Consider the following 22,928-nt stretch of genomic DNA (forward strand, 5'->3'; position numbering starts at 1 on the left):
TCCTTAGTTCTTGCTCTCTGAACGCGTCCAGGGTTAAAATAGATCAGAATTCATGCACAGAATGGATATGATTTTGTAACTGAATATCTCAAAAATAAGATCACAGTGGAACTCAGAGCCTGCAGCATTGCTAAGCCTTTACACAGCTGCTTTTTCTGGGCAGCTATGGAACACTACAGAAGACCTGGGTTTCAGCAAACAAACGTGGAAGTAAAGGGACACCACCACTAGGGCTGGAAGATTTCCTGACTAGCTCCTCTCCCCATCCTTCAATACCAGGAATCTGAACTCGCCCCATCCCAGCCCACGAAACGCTCATATGAACGTGGGGGTGGAGGGCCGCCCCTTACCTTCTGACGCTGCTGAACGTTGGCCACGGTGTCAGGCTGAAAGTCCAGCTTGTCCGTGCGGCAGAGCTTCCAGTAGAGGATGATGACAATCACCAGCACTACCAGTGCCGGCACGACCACGCCCACGATGACCCAGAGGTTGCTGCTCTGGGACTCGGGGGACGGCCTCTTCACCCTGTCCACAGCTGCACACGAGAAAGAAAGGTCTCCCAGTGAGTCCTCTGCACTCCTTTACTGGACAGTGAATGCCCCGCCTACTAGCAGAAACCCTCCCACGTCATTTCATCTCAAGACAACGGGGAGAGATGATGACCCCCTGAAGACAAAAAAGCAGTAAACACAACCCAGGATGTTCCAGCTACAACACAGCAAGGATCACAGCGACATACATGACATGTCTAAAGGAACATCGCTAATTCAACGGCCAAGTGAGGTTGATTCCAGGTCTTCTGACGTCCAGTTTATTCTCCTGACGTCCAGCTTATTCTACCAGGTCCCTCCCTAAATTCTCGCTGCAGGAAGATTTCTAATCCTCACCAAAAATCAGAAATCCCAGTAAGGGGTCTGTGAGCACTGTCTTCATTCCTCATCTGGGTCTCTCTCTAAGCCCTTGAAATAGGACTTTGTATTGAAACTGCTTTATTTAAGGTACAGTTGTCAATTTTACAATTACACTAAAATATTTAAGATTTTTTTTTTTTGGATGTGGATCATCTTTAAAGTCATTATTGAATTTGTTACAATATTGCTTCTGTTTTATGTTTTGGCTTGTTGGCATGTGGGATCTTAGGTCCTCAACCAGGGATCAAACTCACACTCTCTGCACTGGAAAGTAAAGTCTTAACCACTGGGCTGTCAAGGAAGTCCCCTCAACTAACATTCTGAATCCTTCACCCTCCGCCCCCCTACCTCCCACCGCCCCCCATCTTCCATGGCCTGGGGCGATTACGCTGCCATTACTTTGTCCTCAACTTCCTTCGCGGGCTCCTCTCCCTAACCCAGCCCCCAGTACTGGGCCCTCATGCTCTTCATTTTGTATTCCTCCTCTTGCAAGATTCAGCTCTTCTTAAAAGCTCAACTCTTTTCGGTCCTTTTAAAGCTCAGGTTCCAATTACCAGGCTCTGGAAACCAAAACACCCCCTCCCCTCTGCCCAGCTCCCTCATCCATTACGGTCACTTCACAACAACCTCTCCATGACAACGGTGGATTCCCCTTGTCTAAGTTCTTTTGTCCTTGGATATCTCTGTCTTATAAACAGTACTGTGCTATTCTTTCAAAATGCATGTTATTACATAAATATATCGTCTTGATATACAATACCACTTCGCTCATTAATATGGTCATGACTGTGCTTTGTTCAAACACAACCTCAGTCCTCCTGGGCAAGGACTAAGTTTTCTACTTTTTTCATATCCTGTAATGGCTAACACGTGCTACGGGATCAGAATGTTTTCACTCGAAGGTATAACAATAAAAAAAGATGCTTAGTGCTGGTTTAAGTCTGAGTTTAGGCCCCTGAGTGACCAGGGAGGGGAGAAGCCCTTTAAAGCACGTGCACTCTGAAAGAAGCACAAATTGCAAAGCAAAGACTCTGCAGGAAACGGGGAAAGTGACAGGGTGTTAATACTTTGCATCTTTCAGTTTGCCGTGAATATAGTTTGTATATGCAGTTTATTTTGCGTGAAAACAACTGACAGTACTGGAGTTACACAACCAAACTGAGGGGCTGGGACAACTAGAGACTCTTCTTAGTCCTAACCTAGTAAAACCCTGTGGCTCATCAGAATGAGGGCCTGACATGGGGTCCACAGCTGTTTTGGGGGCTGGTTCTAGTCTTGGCTGAGGCTTCCAATCCCAGGACTGCTACCCCTGTGGTCTTCAGCACAAAAATGAGCCAAAGAGAGGTGCAAGAGCAGATGGAAGTAGCCTTGAAAAGTGCCCAGAGCCTACTGCAATGCATCTTTTCTAAAAAAGTGAGTGCTCAGCTGGAATGGGGCACTCATCCAACAGGTAGAAATACTGTCTATGAAGAATTGCAAGTAAGTGTTTCATTATTTTTTCTGGCTGCTTTGAAACAGAACACACCAGTATACAATCATCTCTCAAATATACAAACACAAACCACCAGTGGTTAATTGCTTCAACTCTCCCATGATCACCTATAGAATGGAGCAAGTGTGCCCACTGGCCCTCATCTTCGTTAGTTTCCAAGAACAGCTCTTACAAAGAACATTCCATTATTGAGGATCATTTCAAAGCTGTCGTTTTTTAAGGACTGCCTTCATCGCTGAAATCTGGGGGGAGATTTTCAACACTCTCTGATGCTAAATTCCTTCTAAACATTTAGTAATCCCTTTACTGTTGGGAGGAAATATCTCTGGGCAAAATATCCAAGGATTGCTCCTAGGAACATAAAGGAAAAACACCCACATTAAAATAGTAGTCTGATTCAGAAAGCCATATTTAGAAAAACATACTCTTTCATGTCTCCTTTTCTTACTTTTAAATAACCAAAATCTGTGAGTTGGGGGAAAAAAAGGCATTGAGAATAGCCATCGTGAGTGGGGGCAGGAGCCTAGACTCTTCCAGCAATAATAAAGAGTATCAAAACACCCCTAAATTATGAGTTGTGTTAAGGACAGGGTGAGAGAGAAACAGGATTGAGAAGGGTAAAGATCAAGGGATTCTTTGTCTTAGAAGACTCAGGAGGAAGCCAATAAATTCAGAAGGTACTTCCCAGCTTCCTGTTTGACTCACTGTCCCCACACCAACATTCAAAATATGACATATAAGATTTTGGAGTAAATACAGGGAAAACACATTATTTTACCTAGGATAAATTTTTTTTTTGGTACAGGAAGAAGGGAAAAATATTAAAGTTAACTTAAGCTACTAAAACTCACTATAACACTATGAATATAAAATGCTGGGTAAGAAAAAGAACAGAGAATGCTACAACTACATGCAACTGAAATAAAGAAGGTCCCGGCAAATTAATTTTAATGACTGACCTCTTTTATAAATGACACCTAATAATAAAGATATAAGACATAAATCTACTATGCACACATAAGAAAGTTTTAAATTCAGAGATTATCATCAGAAAAAGACTGGCTTTTGACCCCAGCTCAGCACAGATGAATATGAGGGGCCGAGCCTCACACACTCACGTTGGGCAACAGCGCCTTGAATTCGGTAACCCAAGATGATGGCTGCTCTCTGGATGTCTATCTTGTTAATCAGATCTGAAGACTTGACTGCACTGAGTCTCTCTCCATCTTGATCCTCCACAAAGTAGATGAGCTGCACAGGATTGTCATCTCCCTCGAGCCTTGACACATTTACCACCTGAAAGATAAGAGAAACCATTAGCATTTTAGAAGCTCACATTTCCAGATGCCCTTTCTTGGGAGCACTCAACCTTGACTGTGTTACCCAGGATTTATTCCTATCTTCCTAATAAAGTCATTACACCACTCCAGATCCCAGAATCCCCAAGATGCTCTCTTGATGAGAAGAAAAACAGTTAAAATGAAAGCTCCTCTCTGCAGAATAACAAGTGTGCTTTGTTTTGTTCAAAGTCTTCTTTGAGACAAAAGAGCAAAGAATGTACATAGAATATACCAAGTCCAGTCTAGAACTGCTATCAACCAGCTCCAACAGGTCACAAGAGAGTGCCGTTGTCCTCCCAACACCCCTGGTTCTCTGAAACTATTAGTGGTTCAAGCCAATCCTTTCTCAAATCTATTAGCATTTTCTCCCTGTTCTTCTAGGGCAGAGTTTCTCAACCTTGGCACAACTGCCATTTTTGAGCCACATAATTCTTTGATGTGGGACTACCCCAAGTATCATAGGATGTTTAGCAGCATCTCTGCCCTCAACTCACTAAAGGCCGGTAGCAATAGCCATGTCCTTCCTCACTAGCTGTGAAAACCAAAAGTTTCCAAACATTGCCAAATGTACCCTGGGGGGAAGAGGGGCAAAATCATCCCCTGTTGAGAACCACTGCTCTTGAGATAATAAATCTCATTAATTTTTTAATATCCCACTCTCAACAAGAGATACATCATCCAGACAGGAATCAATCAACAGCAGATTTGAACAATACTGCAGACCAAATGAACCTGACAAACAGACACAGAACGTTCCATCCAACAGCAACACAATATACATTCTTCTCAAGTCCACACGGAACATTTTCTAGTGCAGATCATATGTTAGGCCATAAAACAAGTCTCAAGGCAGACATGAGTTTAAGCAAGCTCCGGGAGTTGGTGATGGACAGGGAAGCTTGGCATGCTGCAGTCCAAGGGGTTGCAAAGAGTTGGACATGACTGAATGACTGAATTGAACTGAACTTCAGTACTTTGGCCACCTCATGCGAAGAGTTGACTCATTGGAAAAGACTCTGATGCTGGGAGGGATTGGGGGCAGGAGGAGAAGGGGACAACAGAAGATGAGATGGCTGGATGGCATCAGTGACTCGATGGATGTGAGTCTGAGTGAACTCCGGGAGCTGGTGATAGACAGGGAGGCCTGGGGTGCTGCGATTCATGGGGTTGCAAAGAGTCAGACACGACTGAGCGACTGAACTGAACTGAACCAATAAAAAGAGACAGGACTCAAAAACTATAAGTGAAAGAGAAGACATTACATTAATACCACAGAAACATAAAGGATCAAAAGAGACTACTGTGAACAATTACATGCCTACAGATTTGACAACCTAGAAGAAATGGATAAGCTCCTAGAAACATACAAGCTACTAAGACAGGATCATGATGAAACAGAAAATCTATTCAGACCAATAATGAGTAAGGAAATTAAATCAGTAATCACAAACTTCCCAGCCAAAAAAAAAAAAGCCCAGAATTAGATGATTTTACTGATGAATTCTATCAAATATTTAAAGAAAAATTAATGCCAAACCTCAAAATTTTCCAAAAAATTGAGGAGGAAGCATTCTCAAATTGATTGTATAAGACTAACATTATCTTAATACCAAAGCCAGGTATAGACACTACAAGAAAAGAAAACTACAGACCAGTATCTTTAAGAAACACAAATGCAAAAATTTTCAACAGTCTTAGCACACCAAATTCAACAAAAAATCATACAATCATATCAACAGATGCAAAAAAAAAGCATCTGACAAAACTCAACATCCGTTTATGATAAAAACTCTCAACAAATTGAATACAGAAGAAACATATCTCTATATAGAAAAAATCATATATGACAAATCCACAGCTAACACTGTGCTCAATGGTGAAAGGTTGAAAGCTTTTCTTTTATGATCAGGAATAAGATGAGATTCTCCACTCTCACTACCCCTATTCAACATAATACTAGAAATCCTAGCTGGAACAATCAGGCAAGAAAAGTAAATAAAAGGCATTCAAGTTGAAAAGGAAGAAATAAAACTGTCTTTGTCTGTAGATGACCTGATATTATATATAGAAAACCCTAAAGACTCTGCCAAAAAAAAAGAAAAAGAAAAAAATCCTAGTGGAATGACTAAGTAAATTCAGTAAAGTTGCAAGATATAAAATAAACATATAAAAATCAGTTGTATTTCTATACACTAATAACAAAATACCTGAAAAAGAAACAGTCCTAATCAAATTAGCATCAAAAATAATCAACTATTTAGGAATAAATTTAACCAAGGAGGTAAAGATCTGTATACTGAAATCTATAAGACACTGATGAAAGAAACCAAAGAACACACAAATAAATGGAAATATATCCCATATTCATGGATCAAAAGAATACTGTTAAGATGGCCATACTATCCAAAGATATCTATAGAGTCAATGCAGTCCTTACCAAAATTCCAATGGCATTTTTACAGAAATAAAACAACAATCCTAAAATTCATATGGAACCACAAAAGACCCTAGTGACAAAAAAGCCAAGAATACTCAATGGGGAAAATAAAGTCTTTTCAATAAACGGAGTTGGGAAAACTGGATATTCACATCGGAAAGGATGAAACTGGACACCATCTCACACGCAAAAATTAACTCTAAATGGAAACACCTGAAACCACGAAACTCCTACCTGAAAACATATGGCAAAAGCTCTGTCATTGGTCTTGGCAATGGGTTTTGGATAAGACATCCAAAGCACAGGCAACAGAGCAAACATAAACAAATGGGACTACATGTTAACAAAAAAGCCTCTATACAGCAAAATACTCAACAAGATGAAGCGGCAATCTATGAAATGGGATAAAATATTTGCAAATCATGTATTCAATAAGGGGCTAATATTCAAAATATATTAAGGAACCGATAAAACTCAATAGCAAAAAAAAAAAAAATCTGATTAACAAACGAGCATCAGTTCAGTTCAGTTCACTCAGTCGTTTCCGACTCTTTGCGACCCCATGGACTGCAGCACGCCAGGCTTCCCTCTCCATCGCCAACTCATGGAGCTTGCTCAAACTTATGTCCATCGAGTCAGAGATGTCATCCCACTATCTCATCCTCTGTTGCCCCCTTCTCCTCCTGCCTTCACTCTTTCCTAGCATCGGGGTCTTTTCCAATGAGTCAGTTCTTCACATCAGGTGGCCAAAGTATTAGAGCTTCAGCTTCAGCATCGGCATCAATCCTTCCAATGAATATTCAGGGCTGATTTCCTTTAGGATTGAATGGTTTGATCTCCTTGCAGTACAAGGCACTCAAGAATCTTCTCCAACACCACAGTTCAAAAGCATCAATTCTTTGGCACTCAGCTTTCTTTAAAAAAACAAAAAAACATAGCTTTGACTACACAGACCTTTGTCAGCAAAGTGATGTCTCTGCTTTTTAACACACTGTCTAGCATCAGGGTCTTTTCCAGTGAATCAGTTCTTCACATCAGGTGGCCAAAGTATTAGAGCTTCAGCTTCAGCATCAGTTTTTCCATTGAATATTCAGGGTTGATTTCATCTAGGATTGACTGGCTTGACCTCCTTGCAGTCCAAGGGACTCTTAAAGAGTCTTCAACACCACAGTTCTAAAGCATCAATTCTTTGGTGCTCAGCTTTCTTTATGCTCCAATTCTCACATCCATACATGACCACTGGAAAAACCATAGCTTTGACTAGATGGACCTTTGTTGGCAAAGTAATGTCTCTGCTTTATAATATGCTGTCTAGGTTGGTCATACCTTTTCTTCCAAGGAGCAAGTGCCTTCTAATTTCATGGCTGCAGTCACCATCTGCAGTGATTTTAGAGCCCAAGAAAATAAAGTCTGTCACTGTTTCCACTGTTTCTCCATCTATTTGCCATGAAGTGATAGGACTGGATGCCATGATCTTAATTTTTTGAGTGTTGAGTTTTATGCCACCTCTTTGACTCTCCTCTTTCACTTTCATCATGAGGCTCTTTAGTTTCTCTTTGCTTTCTGCCATAAGGGTGCTGTCATCTGCATATCTGAGGTTATTGATATTTCTCCCAGCAATCTTGATTCCAGCTTGTGCTTCATCCAATCTGGCATTTTGCATGATGTACTTTGCATATAAGTTAAATAAGCAAGGTGACAATACACAGCCTTGACACATTCCTTTCCCAATTTGGAACCAGTCTGTTGTTCCATGTCTGGTTGCTTCTTGACCTGCATACAGATTTCTCAGGAAGCAGATAAGGTGGTCTGGTATTTCCATCTCTTGAAGAATTTTCCACAACTTGCTGTGATCCACACAAAGGGTTTAGAAAAGTCAATGAAGCAGAAGTAGATACTTTTCTGGAATTCTCTTGCTTTTGCGATGATCCAACAGATGTTGGCAATTTGATCTCTGGTTCCTCTGCCTTTTCTAAATCCAGCTTGAACATCTGGAAGTTCATGGTTCATGTACTGTTGAAGCCTGGCTTGGAGAATTTTGAACATTACTTTACTAGCATGTGAGATGAGTCCAACTGTGAGGTAGTTTGAGCATTCTTTGGCATTGCCTTTCTTTGAGATTGGAATGAAAACTGACCTTTTCCAGTCCTGTGGCCACTGTTGAGTCTTCCAAATTTGCTAGCATATTGAACACAGCACTTTCACAGCATCATCCTTCAGGATTTGAAATAGCTCCAGTGGAATTCCATCACCTGCACTAGTTTTGTTCATAGTGATGCTTCCTAAGGCCCATTTGACTTCACACTCCAGGATATCTAGCTCTAGGTTGAGTGATCACACCATCATGGTTATCTGGGTCATAAGATCTTTTTTGTATAGTCCTGTGTATTCTTGCCACCTCTTCTTAATAACTTCTGCTTCTGTTAGGTCCATATCGTTTCTGTCCTTTATTGTGCCCATCATTGCATGAAATGTTACCTTGGTATCTCCCTTGGAAACAAATGGGCATAGGATCTGAACAGACATATTTCCGAAGATACACAAATGGCCAATGGGTACATGAAAAGGAACTCAATATCACTAATTATCATGGAAATGCAAATCAAAACCACATTGAGATATCACCTCACATTTATTAGAATGACTATTATCAAAAGCATAGGAGATAAATACTAGTGAGGATGTAGAGAAAAGGGAACCTTTGTGCACTACTGGTGGGAATGTAAGTTGGTACAGCCACCATGGAAAATAGTGTGGAGGTTCCACAAAAATTTAAAACTAGAACCAGTATATGGTCCAGGAGCTCCACTTTGGAGTACATATCCAAAGTAAATGAAATCACTGTCTTTGAAAAGATATCTGCACCCCAAGTTCACTATATTCAACAGGCAGGACACGGAAGTAACCTAAGTGTCTGTCTATGGACAAATGGATTAAGAAAATGTGGTATGACACATACACATGCATGTACACACACACTGGAATATTATTCATCCAAAAGAAGAAAATCCCATCATTTGCAACTATGTGGGATGAACCTTGAATGTATTACGCTAAGTGAAGTAAGTCCGACAAAGACAGATACTGTATGATCTCACATGTGTGGAATCTAAAAAAGTCAGACTCATGGAAGGAGTAGCTTGGTGACTGCGAGGGTGGAGGGGAAGAGAAATGGGGAGATGGTGGTCAAAGCGGGTACACTTCCAGTCAACCAGTTCTAGGGATCTAATGTATAGCATGGTGACTACAGTTAATAATATTGTACTGCATACTTGCTAAGAGAACAGACCCTAAAGTTTTCACCACACACACAAAAAAAGTAAATATGTGAGCCATGGATGTGCTAACTAATCTTGTATTAGTAACTGTTTCACAATGTATATATAAATCAATGGAGAAGGAGATGGCAACCCACTCCAGTATTCTTGCCTGAGAAATCCCATGGATAAAGGAGACCCCTACAGTCCATGAGGTCACAAAAGAGTTGGACGTGACTTAGCAACTAAACAACATACATAAAGCATATCATCACACTGTACACTTTAAACTTACACAATGTTGTATGTCAATTACTTCATAATCAAGTTGGGAAAAAATCTCATAAATTCATTATCTGCTGGGTCACACAATACTTTAATTTGTCCCAAAATTTGTATCTCTCTGGTGTTAACAGGGAATCCTTTTACATCAGTACTTCAGAATCTAGGACACTTGATATATCACAGTTTTGCATAAACATAGCTTTCTATTTTGTTTCTATTTCTCTTAGTAATATGCAACAACTTTACGGCCCCTTTAGACTCTAGCAAAATAGTGGGCTGACATTCTGAGAGAATGATCAACGGTAACCCCAAGCCCTCTATTTTAGACATGTAATTTGAATGTCTGGTCTCTACATTTGCCACTGGCAAAATGTAGCTGCTACTTTTCTAGCCACAACACAGAACTGTAATAGTGCCCTGTGCTCTGGACATGGCTGTTGGCCTCTTTCTTCACCACTGGAAACTTTTGGCAAACTTTGGGCCACTATTTCATGATTTCATTGTGAACGCCTACTTCCATATCATGTGTAATGATCCTTTACATAGGTCCAAATTCTTGTCCCTGGAGAATCTATTCTTTATGCCTCTACATCTTAGGAACGGCTCACCTGTTCAGCCCTTCATTTGCTGCTTCTAGGCTAGTTCCTTGACCACTTCTGCCCCCTAACCACCTACCTCCTCCCTCAGAACTGTGCTGTAGTAGCTGATTTTCATTAGCCTTAGGATGGAATACTATAAAGGGCTACTGAAACACAACAGATTAGATCCACCTGCCTGTCTACCTATGTGCCTACTTATTCCATTGTAAAGCTCAGATAAGTTTTAGAAATGCTTCTTCTTGCAGAAACCATACACCTAAATATCCAGTGACATCTACCTTGATTAAAAATGCTACATGCTTCTCCAATCTGAAAGTAACAGTCTGTAAAATCTAATCCCAATATCCTTTCTAGATGACTTATCATATTAATATCTGAAATCCATAAAACCAGGCTGTGACAGTCATCATTTGGGGCAACATTTTCTATTTTATTTTTTTTAAATATTTTCTGATCAAAATCACATATTCAACTATACAAATTATATGCTCATTGGAGAAATTTTGAAGAACAGAAAAATAAGGATAAAGAATATAACAAAAATCACCTGAAACTCAATCAACCAAAGAAAATCATTGCAATTATTTTGGCATATTCTCCCCATCACTTTTTTAATAACATGTACATTAATATTTGGATTACATTGCATATATTCATTTGCAGCCTCTTTCTACTTGAGCTTTTTTCTATATTCTCTAATTAAAAAAAAAATGATAATGGGACATTCTAACATAAAGATTTCACTACAGTTTATTTGCCCATTCTCTAATTGCTGGACTTTGAGTTTAATACTTTCACTTTTACACATTATGGTTTTTTTTTATTTTAACACCAAAAATACTTTGTGTTGAGGTATAGCAGATTAACAACATTGTGACAGTTTCAGGTGAACAGCAAAGGCACTAAACCATACATATAAAACATGAACCCATTCTCTCCCAAACTCCCCTCCCATCCAGGCTGGCAGATAACACTGAGGAGAGTTCCGCGTGCTATACAATAGGGTCTTTACACATTATGGTCTTTTTTCTTTTTTTTTTAATTAAATTTATTTATTAGATTTATAATATTGCATTGGTTTCTGCCAAACATCAACATGAATCAGCCATAGCATTATGTTTTGATGAAGAGTCCTGGTTGTACATAAATCCTTGCCTACGTCTCCATGTTTGGTCACTCTAAAGCGGAAGACATGTAGGGTATGTTTTCTAAGCAATTCATTAGATGGCACCATTAGCCTAGGATGACTTGGTTAACTTTCCCATATTCCACATTTCTATCTTAGGGAACTTGCACAACTAATTAAGCATATCATTATGGAATTTTATGGTCCTCTATAGCTATTTTATGTGCATAAATTAACCTTCACCCAGACCTTGAGCTCTATGAAGCCAAGGCTGCTAAATAAGGCAAGGCTTTGTATGTTCATTTTTATTCTTAGTATTACAGTTATTTGTTTAATATTGCTTTTTTTTTTTTTTTAGTTTTTCAATTTCTCCATATTCTATAGCATCTGGCAAAGAAACTAGTTTAGAAACCTAACAACCACCTTTCTGGGAGGGAAAATAAAGAGCAACATTTCCAGGGGAAAACTTGGTAAAAGAGCTGAGGGATGATGGTGATGCCAGTTCTCAGCAAAATGGCCAGCTCCCCACCCAAGTGTCAGCTTCATATCTTCCTCTCTAAAGCCTCTAAACCACCAGCCTCCACGTCTCTGCACGCTGGGGTTTCACCCTGGCTTCTTGTCTCTGAAATGACATAGCTCTAAATATCCCATTTCCCTAGCTTTAAAAGTCAGCATTTGGTAAAGATGAAAATCCAAAATAACATAATTCATATCAAGATGGGAATTAATTACAGCCCCAACCCTCAACTCTTGAGCATGTGCATTTTTAAATGGGTCACGTTTCGATTCAAATGGATCTGTCATTGCAACCTTTCTGCCAGTTTATGTAGTGAAGACAATTTGGGTAACAAGAGACAACCAGGGCTGGCGGGAGGTGGGGAAGACAGAGTGCTGGGATAGAGGACAGTACATTTCCTCTTTCCCGTCTCGCAAGGCCTCTCACAGCTGAATGATTTATCTCTACAATGCTATCAATAATGTGCACCATTCCATAAAATCAGGTCATCCAGCGGCAATCCACTTATACATTCTTTGTGGTCCCCACAAGGCCATTTGCTGCACTGACCAGTTATTAAGGACTCGGGAAGTATCTGTCCAGACTCTAGCGGAACCGAAATGCTGACACATTCACTGCTGCTTAAGACAGCAATCAGTCTATTTATCAAGACTTTTCTCCTGGCATTTTCCATTTGCGTGAAAACATGGCCCATTTTTAGACGGCTCCTCTCTCCTTCCCCTCCCTCCTCCTCTGGCCTTCTCCTTACCTGCACCATGTTGTTCCCAGCAGCGATGGTGGCCCTTCTCCACATCCGCCTTCTGGTGGAAACTTCACTGAGCAGCTGAGCCAGCTTGCGCTCCATCTCAGCTTGAAACACTTCATTCTGGAGTTGCTTCTCAACAACACCCAGGAGGACTACATTTAAGGCGAAACACACACAGGCCCCCAAACAAGTTAACAGTGGAGAGGAAAGAGTGTGTGTAAAGGAAATTAACACAGGCTTACTATAAAATGCCAATCCCTAGGAAGGAGACATTAAAAGGGGAAAGAGGGAAGACGAATGGGGTGCGGGAGAGCCTCAGGAGGGTAGGTCACGGGTCTTATCTCTAAAGTTCACAAAGACTGGTAGCCAGAAGTCCCAGGAGTTGAGCAATGCAGGAGCTTTGGAGCTGAGAGTTCCTACACAAGATCAAATGTTTTGTCTGCACTGATTTCAAAATTTCTGTAAATGGTCTGAGCTCATATTCTATCTTGACTCAAGATTCAGACTCATTAACTGATTTGAGATAAGGAAGCCTGTGTTCAGACATCTGGATTATCTAAACAGACAATGGCTTCTCAGCATGATATAGAAGAAAAAAGTCTGAGTTTTTCAGCCAAAACTGGCTCAAATTCCCTTTGAGATAGGACCATGTGCAAGTCACTTAACCGCTAGGAAAATTATTTCAAAAATAAGGCCACTGTACCATGCAAAGAGGTGGGGCCTTTATCAGGCATTATGTTGTACGTGAGCAATGAGAACTTGCAGGGCCCAGGAACCTGTCCATAGTGATGATCCCCACTTTGCAAGCTTCCTCCCACGACCAGTGACGTACCAGGCTGCTCCCACACTGTCACAGGCTGGGCGTCTTTTACTCTTTTGTGTCCCAAGTTAGAAACCCTTTATCTGCAATTCCATGGCTATGAATATCTGACCCAGGCCTACAAGACTTTAAAACATGCTTCTTAACTGCTCACCAAGTTACCTTATTTGTCCTTGTCAAACCAGAAATATGAGGCTTTTAGGGGAAAAGAAGAGATCCTTGCTTTGGAACCTTGTCCTGCTCTGGTCAGAAGACTGTCAATTCTTCTTAGACTTTGTCCTGGACTTGACGTATGAATTTTAAAGAAAGCCAACCCTTTCTGTGCCATAACTCAGTGGGACATATTCTCACGGTAGAATCTGAATCCCTTTTCTCATTCATTCTTTGCCAAGAATCTAAGGTACATGTTGCCCTGAATTTAGGACTCAGAAACAGGAAAGGCGATGTCCCTCTCAATACACCAGTACAGGCTTCTTCCTCTTACAGTTTCTCAAAACATTATGTAAGTTAAACATACCTGTTCTTACCCAGGAGGACTTCAACAGCTGAGATAAGTTGAGCTGCGGGTACTGGAAGGCTATAAGAAGGAAAGAGTTAGAAAAGGAGAAAGATCTGTTAAAAAAAAAAACATGTTTGCAACAGTCAGAAAGGTGAGTGTTCTAGGGAGCAAGGGATAAAGTCACAATATGCCATCTCTCCTTCACTAATCAGCTCTGTCTGTGGGAGCAAGGCTAGGGTGCCACGCTGGGGTGAAGGCAGAGACAGTGACAGGGTCCTGAGCATGTCAGCCTCTAGGAGAAAGAGGGTGAAAAGGAAAGAAAGGGCGACATCATGGGACACTGTTTCACAGAGCTCACCCATAAGTTCCCCTTGAAATGTCACAGTTCCAGAGCAACCAGCTTTCACTCCTCAGAGCCCTGGAAATTCCCAGCAATGACTCAGCCAGGGCAAAGTGACCCAATGTCTGGCATACCTATTAGTTCATCCATACCTGCATAGTGTATCACTGCAAGTTGCTATTCGTAAATAACAATTTCATCCCTGTCTACTTCTGCATTTTACAAGTTATTCTTTTTCATTTAATTAACACTACACTAAAATACGATAAGGGCTTCCCAGGTAGCTCAAATGGGAAGGAATATGCCTGCAATGCGGGAGACCTGGGTTCGATCCCTGCGTCGGGAAATCTCCTGAAGGAAAGCATGGCTACCCCCTCCAGTATTCTTGCCTAGACAATCCCATGGACAGAGGAGCCTTGCAGGCTACAGTCCATGGGGTTGCAAAGAGTCAACACGACTGAGCGACTAACACAGAACACAGTAATAATCATTAAGCCATCTGGCTGTTCCATTCTGAAAAAGAATTTGATATCTTTTTTTTTTCCTTGACTTCAACTCTGGAATCTACTGTTTTTTGGAAGTAAATATTTCCCCTATCCCGACTCCACTCCCTTTGTACTGTGAATTGAACTGTTTCCACCAGGAAGGAAGGTTTTGTTGGTTTTCATTTCTGTTTCTTTTTTCTTCTTAAATGTACACACAGTAAACCTTGGTCTTTTTGCTGTATATTTAGGTTGGTGCAAGCATAATTGCGGTTTTGGACCATGATTTTTAATTCATTATAACTAGGTTCAAACACATCTTTATTAATCAAAATAGGAACTATTACAATCAACACATCTTTGCCAATGAGGAATAAGTTTGTTCATTCCTGTAGTGTGAAAATTCATGCTTCAGGATCTGATGAACTCTTGGAAAGCATTTTCTGCATCCTGCTAGTTGTGGAAGCATTTTCTCTGCAGAAAGTTGTCAAGATGCTTGAAGAAGTAGTAGTTGGTTGGCAAGAGATCAGGTGAATATGGCAGATGAGGCAAAACTTCATAGCCCAATTCATTCAACTTTTGAAACATTGGTTGTGTGACATGTGGTCAGGTGTTTTTGTGGAAAAGAACTGGGCCCTTTCTGTTGACCAAAGCGGGCTGCAGTTTTCAGGGTACCTCATCAATTTGCTGAGCATACTTCTCAGACGGAATGGTTTCGCCAGGATTCAGAAAGCTGTAGTGGATCAGACCAGCAGCAGACCACCAAACAGTGACACTGACCTTTTTTGGTACAAGTCTGGCTTTGGGAAGTACTTTGGAGCTTCTTCTTGGTCCAGCCACTGAGCTAGTCACTGCTGGTTGTCGTATAAAATCCACTTTTCAACCCATGACACAATCTGATGAGAAATGGTTCACTGTTGTTGTCTAGAATAAGAGGACACTTCAAAATGACAATTTTTTTTTTATTTTCAGTCAGCTCACAAGGCACCCACTTGCCGAGCTTTCCCACCTTTCCAATTTGCTTCAAATAGCTAATGACTGTAAAATCGTCGATGTTGAGTTCTTCAGCAACTTCTTGTGTAGTTGGAAAAGGATCAGTTTTGTTGATGGCTCTCAACTGGCCATTGTCAACTTCCGAACCACGTTCCTCATCTTCAAGGCTTTCCTCTCCTTTGCAAAACTTCTTGAACCACCACTGCACTGTACATTCATTAGCAGTTCTTTGGCCAAATGCTTTGTTGATGTTGTGAGTTGTCTCTGCTGCTTTACGATCCATTTTGAACTCAAATAAGGAAATCACTCAAATTTGCTTTTTGTTTAACATCATTTCCATAGTCTAAAATAAATATAAAATACACAGCCAGTAACAAGTCACTAGCAAAAAAACATAAAGCGAGAAATGGGCATTAAAATGATGTATAACATAACCAAATTTATTTAAGAAGGTATTCTGATGTCAAATGGCAATGTTCAACAATGCAAAACCGCAATTACTTTTGCACCAACCTAATAGTTTTATGGGTTTTGACAAGTGCATAGAGGTGTGTAACCACCACCATAATATACAAGACACTCTCATCACTACCCCCGGCCCCTACTCCAAGCTGCTTTCGTCACATCCTTCACCCCTGGTAACCACAGATCTGTTACTCAGTCCCTCTGGTTTCACCTCTTCCAGGACTGGTATAATCTTGGATAGCACCCTTGGCTCTCTAAAGAGAATAACAAAGCAAGCCTGGGGGGAGAGGAGGGCTCTGGAGGCCCACCCCCACATGATCTGAGAAGCTCCAGTTTTATCTGATTTATATTCTGGATTTCTGCTAGCTATTCTGTTTGAAGAGGTCCACCAACGCAAGCGCTCGCAGCCACGTTCCCCAGGAGAGCACCACTCACGTTCGGCAATCTGCAGCACCGGGTACCCCAGGTAGAAACTGAACTCCACCACGCTCAGGTTTCTGAGTAGCTCACTCACTTCAGATCCGTTCAGAAACCCCTGAGAGCCTCTGACAGCAAAGATGATGTTCACTGGGCCCCGGTGAGGAGCCAGCCTCGAAGATCCCACAGTGATATTCAAGATCTGAAAGAAAGAAATTGGAATAAGTTTCTAAGATAAATTGAAACATCTAGCTAAAAGCCTGACTATGATTTCTCTCTTACAATTTCCCTTACCAATTTTTTTTTTAAAGAATATTTTTAAAGGAAAAGTAATTGGCTTCACAACCAGGTTCCCTTTTGTAATAATTTTAAACCCTCAGTTTACTGAAAACATTTTTTACATTAAGTAGAGAACTTAGCACATGTATTTATAGTTCCTCCCCTTTTTGTTCCCATCCCAAATCCCACTGAAATAAGAATAAGATGAACAAAGGGGAATAAATCTACAAAGACACTGAGAAAAGAAGAAAACCAGAGATTCTGTCAAATTACTGGAAGCTGGAGACAGGGTGGGAATCATGTTGATACAAAGCAGAACAGAGGGAACCAAGACCCCCACACACACACATGCACAGACCACAGTGGTCTGAGAAGGGTCTCCTCCAGAGGCCCCAGGAGGCCTCCTCCCAGAGATCTGTAGGAACTGAGACCAGAGTGGGCTGCAGGACAGCCACTGGGGTCACTAGGTAAAGACTGGGTGCCAACAACTGATTCAGGTATCTCCCACCCCTCTCCCTTCCCACGTCACACCCAGGCCAACTCAGAAGGGCTGGCAGCCCCAGCTTTACCCCAGGAAGCAGAAGAACTGCTCCCTGAGGAAGATGAGCTCCTGGTCTGAGAGGGCCCAAGACCTGTTGTGGGGCAGCCTCTAAGCAGGAAGGTGGGTGAAAATAACCACAGTGCACACAAGAGACAAAGAAGGAAAAAGCGTGAAAGAAGGAGCTGTTCTGCCATGAAAAATACATCAACACACCCCATCCCCAGGATACAACCTCCTCATCTCATACGATAGTCGCCTGCCCCTGACCACATACTGCCTGGTACCTGGGGCTCCAGGGAACTCTATCAGGAGAGAGGGCTGATGTAGACACAGACTCTACAGCCGAAGGGGAAAGATGAACAAGGTGCTAAAACCACCTTCTTCCTCATTCCTAAAGACAACCACTAATGGCCAGCAGATGTTTACAGAAAACTAACAGCATGAAAGTGAAGACCCAAGATAAACACAGAACAATGGCAAAGAATGCAGAGAAAACTTAGGACATGGAAGACAACTTATTAAAAATTCTAATTAACAGCCTCAGAAACTTTCAAGGGAATATTGCAACATCATTCAAGACAAGCCTGCATTATTATAGGAAGCCTGCAATGAAACAAAGAGCAAATAACAATGAAAAACAAATGATAGCTAAAGGAAAATCCAATAGAGGAAATGAAAAACGTAATGAACACAGCTGAAGACTACGTCAATAACTAGGAGGACAAGATTTAGAAATCTGTAAAAGTAGGGAATTTCAAAAAGAGGTAGAGGGACTTCCCTGGTGGTCCAGTGGTTAAGAATCCACCTTCCAATGCAGGGGACTTGGGTTTGATTCCTGGTCGGGGAACTAAAATCCCACATGTCACAGGACAATGAAGCCTGTGAGCCTCAACTACTGAGCCTGCCTGTGCCACAACTAGAGAGAAGCCCTCACACCGCAATGAAGAGCCTGTACACCACAATAAAAGATCCCGCATGCTGCAACTAAGACCTGACACAGCCAAAAGTACATAAATAAATATTAAAGAGAGAGAGAGAGATGGAAAAAGTAAGAAATATGCATGGGGGATCCAGGATCACCAAGATCTTTTTAAGATGAATTCGAAAAAGAAAAAACAAAGAATATGGAGGAATAAATATGAAAGAAACGTAAAAGCATCAGTTTCTACGTAGCACAAAGCCTGTTCTTTGATAGGTACTATATTCTGTTCATACAGTGAAGCACTGCATTTCATGGTATTCCATGAAATGAAATTCCATACTATGAAACTCCAGTGTATTCAGGCATTCCCCTCATTGGATATTTAAGTTGATACTGTTCTTTTTTAGAACATTCTTACATTTCCCACGTAGGCTCATCTCTCTTCAGCTCACCATATCTGAGCTCCCTGGTTACTGTGCCACTCTGCAATCTTTCAAATATACTTAGCCTATTCATGCTCTGTGGGCTCAATGCCATGGAAAGAGATGCTCTCTAATCCATGAGAACCGAATCTCCTCTGCCGGAGTGAATTAGTAAGAGTTCAGTGTGTCTGAAACAAAACATTAAGAAACGGGTTCCTCTTTAAAAGATAAAGCATCTTGTTCTGCACTCAAGGCTATTCTCACCTGCACCGTGAGGTTATACCTCCCCTGGTGGTGTTTTCTCACTTCTGAGAGCGCTATCATCAGGCCTTTCTCGATGCGCTGGGTGAAGTTGCAGAAGCCGGTGTCCACACTCTGAGGCACAAACTGGAGTACTGAAAAGAAGGACAGCAACAAAGTCCCCTGAACTGGCGTTTCTTGAGTATTTAAAATGAGGAGAGGGACAAAACAGTGTCTAAATCAATGAACTCTGTCCCATAGTGCACGGTTAAGCTCTATAAAATTATTAGCTTACTGAAGGACAGTTGATGTACATGATTATGTAAGTTTCAAGTGTACAACACACTGATTCACAATTTTTAAAGGTTATATTTCATTGATAGTTATAAAATACTAGCTATATTCCCTGTGTTATACAATACACCCTTGTAGCTTATTTATTTTACACATAGTTGTTCGCAACTCCTTAATCTCTTACATCTATATTGTCCCCACCCTTGGTTCTCTCCGCTTGTAAACACTAGTTTGTTCTCTATGAGTCTATTTCTTTTCTGTTTTATTCACAAAGACACAGTATTTGTCTTTCTCTGTCTGACTTAATTTCACTTAGAATAATACCCTCTAAGTCCATCCATGTTCTTGCAAATGGCAAATTTTTCATTCCTTTTTATGCTGGGTAGTATATAAATACATAGGGATTCCCAGGTGGCCCCGCAGTAAAGAATCTACCTGCCAATGCAGAGACACACGTTCAAACCCTGTGTCAGGAAGACTCCCTGGCGGAATAAATGGCAACCCACTCCAGTATTCTTGCCGGGAAGTTCACATGGACAGAGCAGCCTGGCGGGTTACAGTCCATGGGTTCACAAAGAGTCTGACATGACTTAGCATCACCATTATATACATGTACACAAACATACATATCACATCTTCATCCATTCATCTGTTGACAGGCACTTGGGTGCTTCTATGTCTTGGGTTATTGAAAACAATGCTGCTATGAACACTGAGGTGTATGTATGTTTTTGAATTAGTGTTTTCATTTTTTTGGATACACATCCAAGAGTAGAACTGCTGGGTCATATGGTAGTTCTATTTTCAGTTTTTTGAGAAACCTCCATACTGTTTTCCATAGTGGCTGCACCAATTTACATTCCCACCAACAGTATACAGGAGTCCATGATGTATTATTCACATGTTTCATATGGAAATGTGAAAAGCCAACTGTACCAAAGGACTACAAGCAATGTGAAGCTGACTTATACCATTTTAAAATGGAAAAATATCTAAGATAATAACTGGGGCCTCAAAAGATACAACACTGAAACTTTTGAAATATAAATAAATTAACTAGTGATGAATTCTTAAGTATGTATGGGTGAAATGACATGGTATCTGATATTGTTTTAAAACACTCTAGCTTCCTCAAAAAAGTCTGTGTGAGATAAACAAAATTGGGAAAATGTTGATGATTTTTTAGGTTTGTATGCACATATATGGGCTAACTACAGTATTCTTTCTACTTCTGTATGTTTTTAAATGTCCATAATAAGAATTTCAATGACATTAAGGAATTACTGTTAATTTCAGGGGGTGTGACAATGATATTGTAAATAGATGTGTGTATGCATGCATGTGTATGTTTTATGTTTAACAGTCTTATCTTTTTTTTTAATAATTTATATTTTTATTTTTGGCTGTGCTGGGTTTTCATGGCTGAGCGTGGGCTTTCTCTAGTTGTGGAGAGTGGAGGCTACTCTCTAGTTATAGTTCACAAGCTTCTCACTGTGGAGCGCAGGCTCAGTAGCTGTGGCACACAGGCTTAACTGTCCCATGATATGTGGAATCTTCCTGGACCAGGGATCGAACCTGTGTCCCCTGCACTGGCAGGCAGATTCTTAACCTCTGGACCACCAGGGAAGTCCTAATAGTCTTATCTTTTAGAGGCACAGGCTGAAATATTTATGAATGAGATGACACGAGGCCATATCAAAATAACATGAGAGGAGGGGGTTTATCTGGGGACAAAGATGTAACAAAACTGGCTAGGAGTTGAAAACTGTTGTGTGTTAGTCACTCAGTTGTGTCTGACTCTTTGCAACCCCGTGGACTATTCCTTTGTCCCTGGGGATTCTCCAGGCAAGAATACTAGAGCGCATTGTCATGCCCTCCTCCAAGGGATCTTCACAACCCAGGGAGCTTCCCAACCCAGGGCTTGAACCCAGGTCTCCTGCATTGCAACCGGACTCTTTACTGTCTGAGCCACCAATTGTTGAAGCCGTACAATGAGTACCTAGGGGTTCATTATATTATTCTGTGCACTTTTACATAAGCTAGAAATTCAACATCATTATAAAGTTTTTTGAAATGCTGAGTAACAAGTTTTGACACAATCCTCCCCAAACTATTTTAAAACATAAAAAAATAAAATGAAATTCTATTTACAAATCAGAACAACTATACTTAAGTCTTCTTACCTGTTTGAACTTGGAACCTGGACTCTGGCACAAGGAAGGAGGGTTTCACAGCCAAGATTAAAGGAGTTTGGTCTCGTACAAGTTTACTATTTATAAGTACATTGATGACAGATATTGCCGTGTAAACAAAGGGACCAGACGTTACCAGGAAAGTGAAGTCAGCGAATAGTTCATAAACCTATAAAAATAAAGACAAAAGACATTAATTAGAAAATCTGAGGGTAACATAACTCAAACTAAAGGAAGCTGTATTGAGTAGAAAAATAATAAAATTAGGGCTTCCCTTGTGGCTCAGCTGGTAAAGAATCCACCCGCAATGTGGGAGACCTGGGTTCGATCCCTGGGTTGGGAAGGTCCCCTGTAGAAGGGAAAGGCTACCCACTCCAGTATTTAAAAAAAAAAGAAAAATAATAAAGTTTTAAAAATAATTTTAAATGAAGGGGTATGGCTTCAGAGATAATTTAAATTTTATTTTAGTTATTCCTCTCACATATCTGTCAACTTTCTCAACAAAAGCACAAAATTACAAGATCAAGGACTGTGAAAAAGAATAGTCAAAACAGGAACCAAATAAGGAATTCAGAAAAATTCAAGGTATTTTATTGTATTTAACCCACATAAAAAGGAGCACCGACTCTATTAAGCAGAGCTATCCACAAGAAATATGTGAGCCACATATGTAATTTTTAAATTTCTAGTAGCCACATTTAAAAATATAAAAATAAACAGGTAAAATTAATTTTTAAAACATTTTACTTAAACCATATATGAAATATCATCTCAATTGTAGGCAATGCAAAAACATGATTAATGAGATACTGTGCATTCCCTTTAGTACTGAGTCTCTGAAATCTGGTGTTTATTTTGCATTGACAGCACATCTCACTCGGGACAAGCCGCATTCCATATGCTCAACAGCCACACATGGCTCATGGCTCCGTTCAGGATGGCGCCAGCCTAGAACGTGGCTTTGTGAGCTCAGCAGGGGACAGGAGGCACTAGCAGGCATCCAGCATAAAGCACCTAGAAACCCATCTCACTCAACGCACAGAAACACACACACTCACTCTAAACTCTCATCCAAGCCCTTTCATGTAAATCAAGGGAAGCAAGATCCTTAGGTCATCACCCTAGACTCGAGTCTTAGAGCCCTTTGTTCCCACTCTGCCAATACGTCCCCTGATGGACTAAACCTGGCCTTGTCTGGGGTCAGAAAGGCTTCCTTGGAGAACTGGATATTTGAGGGGTGATCCAAAGCAAGAGAAGGTATTCTCCAGGAGGAGGGAGGGGGAGAGAGGATAGCAAATATCCTGCTCCCACTG

General features: G+C 40.8%; 1 protein-coding gene across 1 annotated transcript in view; it reads right to left on the reverse strand.

The window, feature by feature from the left end:
- Positions 1-22,928, reverse strand: part of KIAA1549 (KIAA1549 ortholog) — a 120,347-nt gene that overhangs the window by 48,785 nt on the left and 48,634 nt on the right. Inside the window, exons 4-10 of the mRNA XM_052638985.1 lie at positions 21,607-21,784; positions 19,154-19,284; positions 16,744-16,927; positions 14,047-14,106; positions 12,713-12,861; positions 3,522-3,699; positions 351-535 (exon numbers count right to left, since the gene is read on the reverse strand). Coding sequence (XP_052494945.1) covers positions 351-535; positions 3,522-3,699; positions 12,713-12,861; positions 14,047-14,106; positions 16,744-16,927; positions 19,154-19,284; positions 21,607-21,784 — 1,065 coding nt within the window. The remainder of the gene's footprint in view (positions 1-350; positions 536-3,521; positions 3,700-12,712; positions 12,862-14,046; positions 14,107-16,743; positions 16,928-19,153; positions 19,285-21,606; positions 21,785-22,928) is intronic.

Source organism: Budorcas taxicolor, chromosome 4 (assembly GCF_023091745.1).
Source record: "Budorcas taxicolor isolate Tak-1 chromosome 4, Takin1.1, whole genome shotgun sequence".
Classification (NCBI taxonomy): domain Eukaryota; kingdom Metazoa; phylum Chordata; class Mammalia; order Artiodactyla; family Bovidae; genus Budorcas; species Budorcas taxicolor.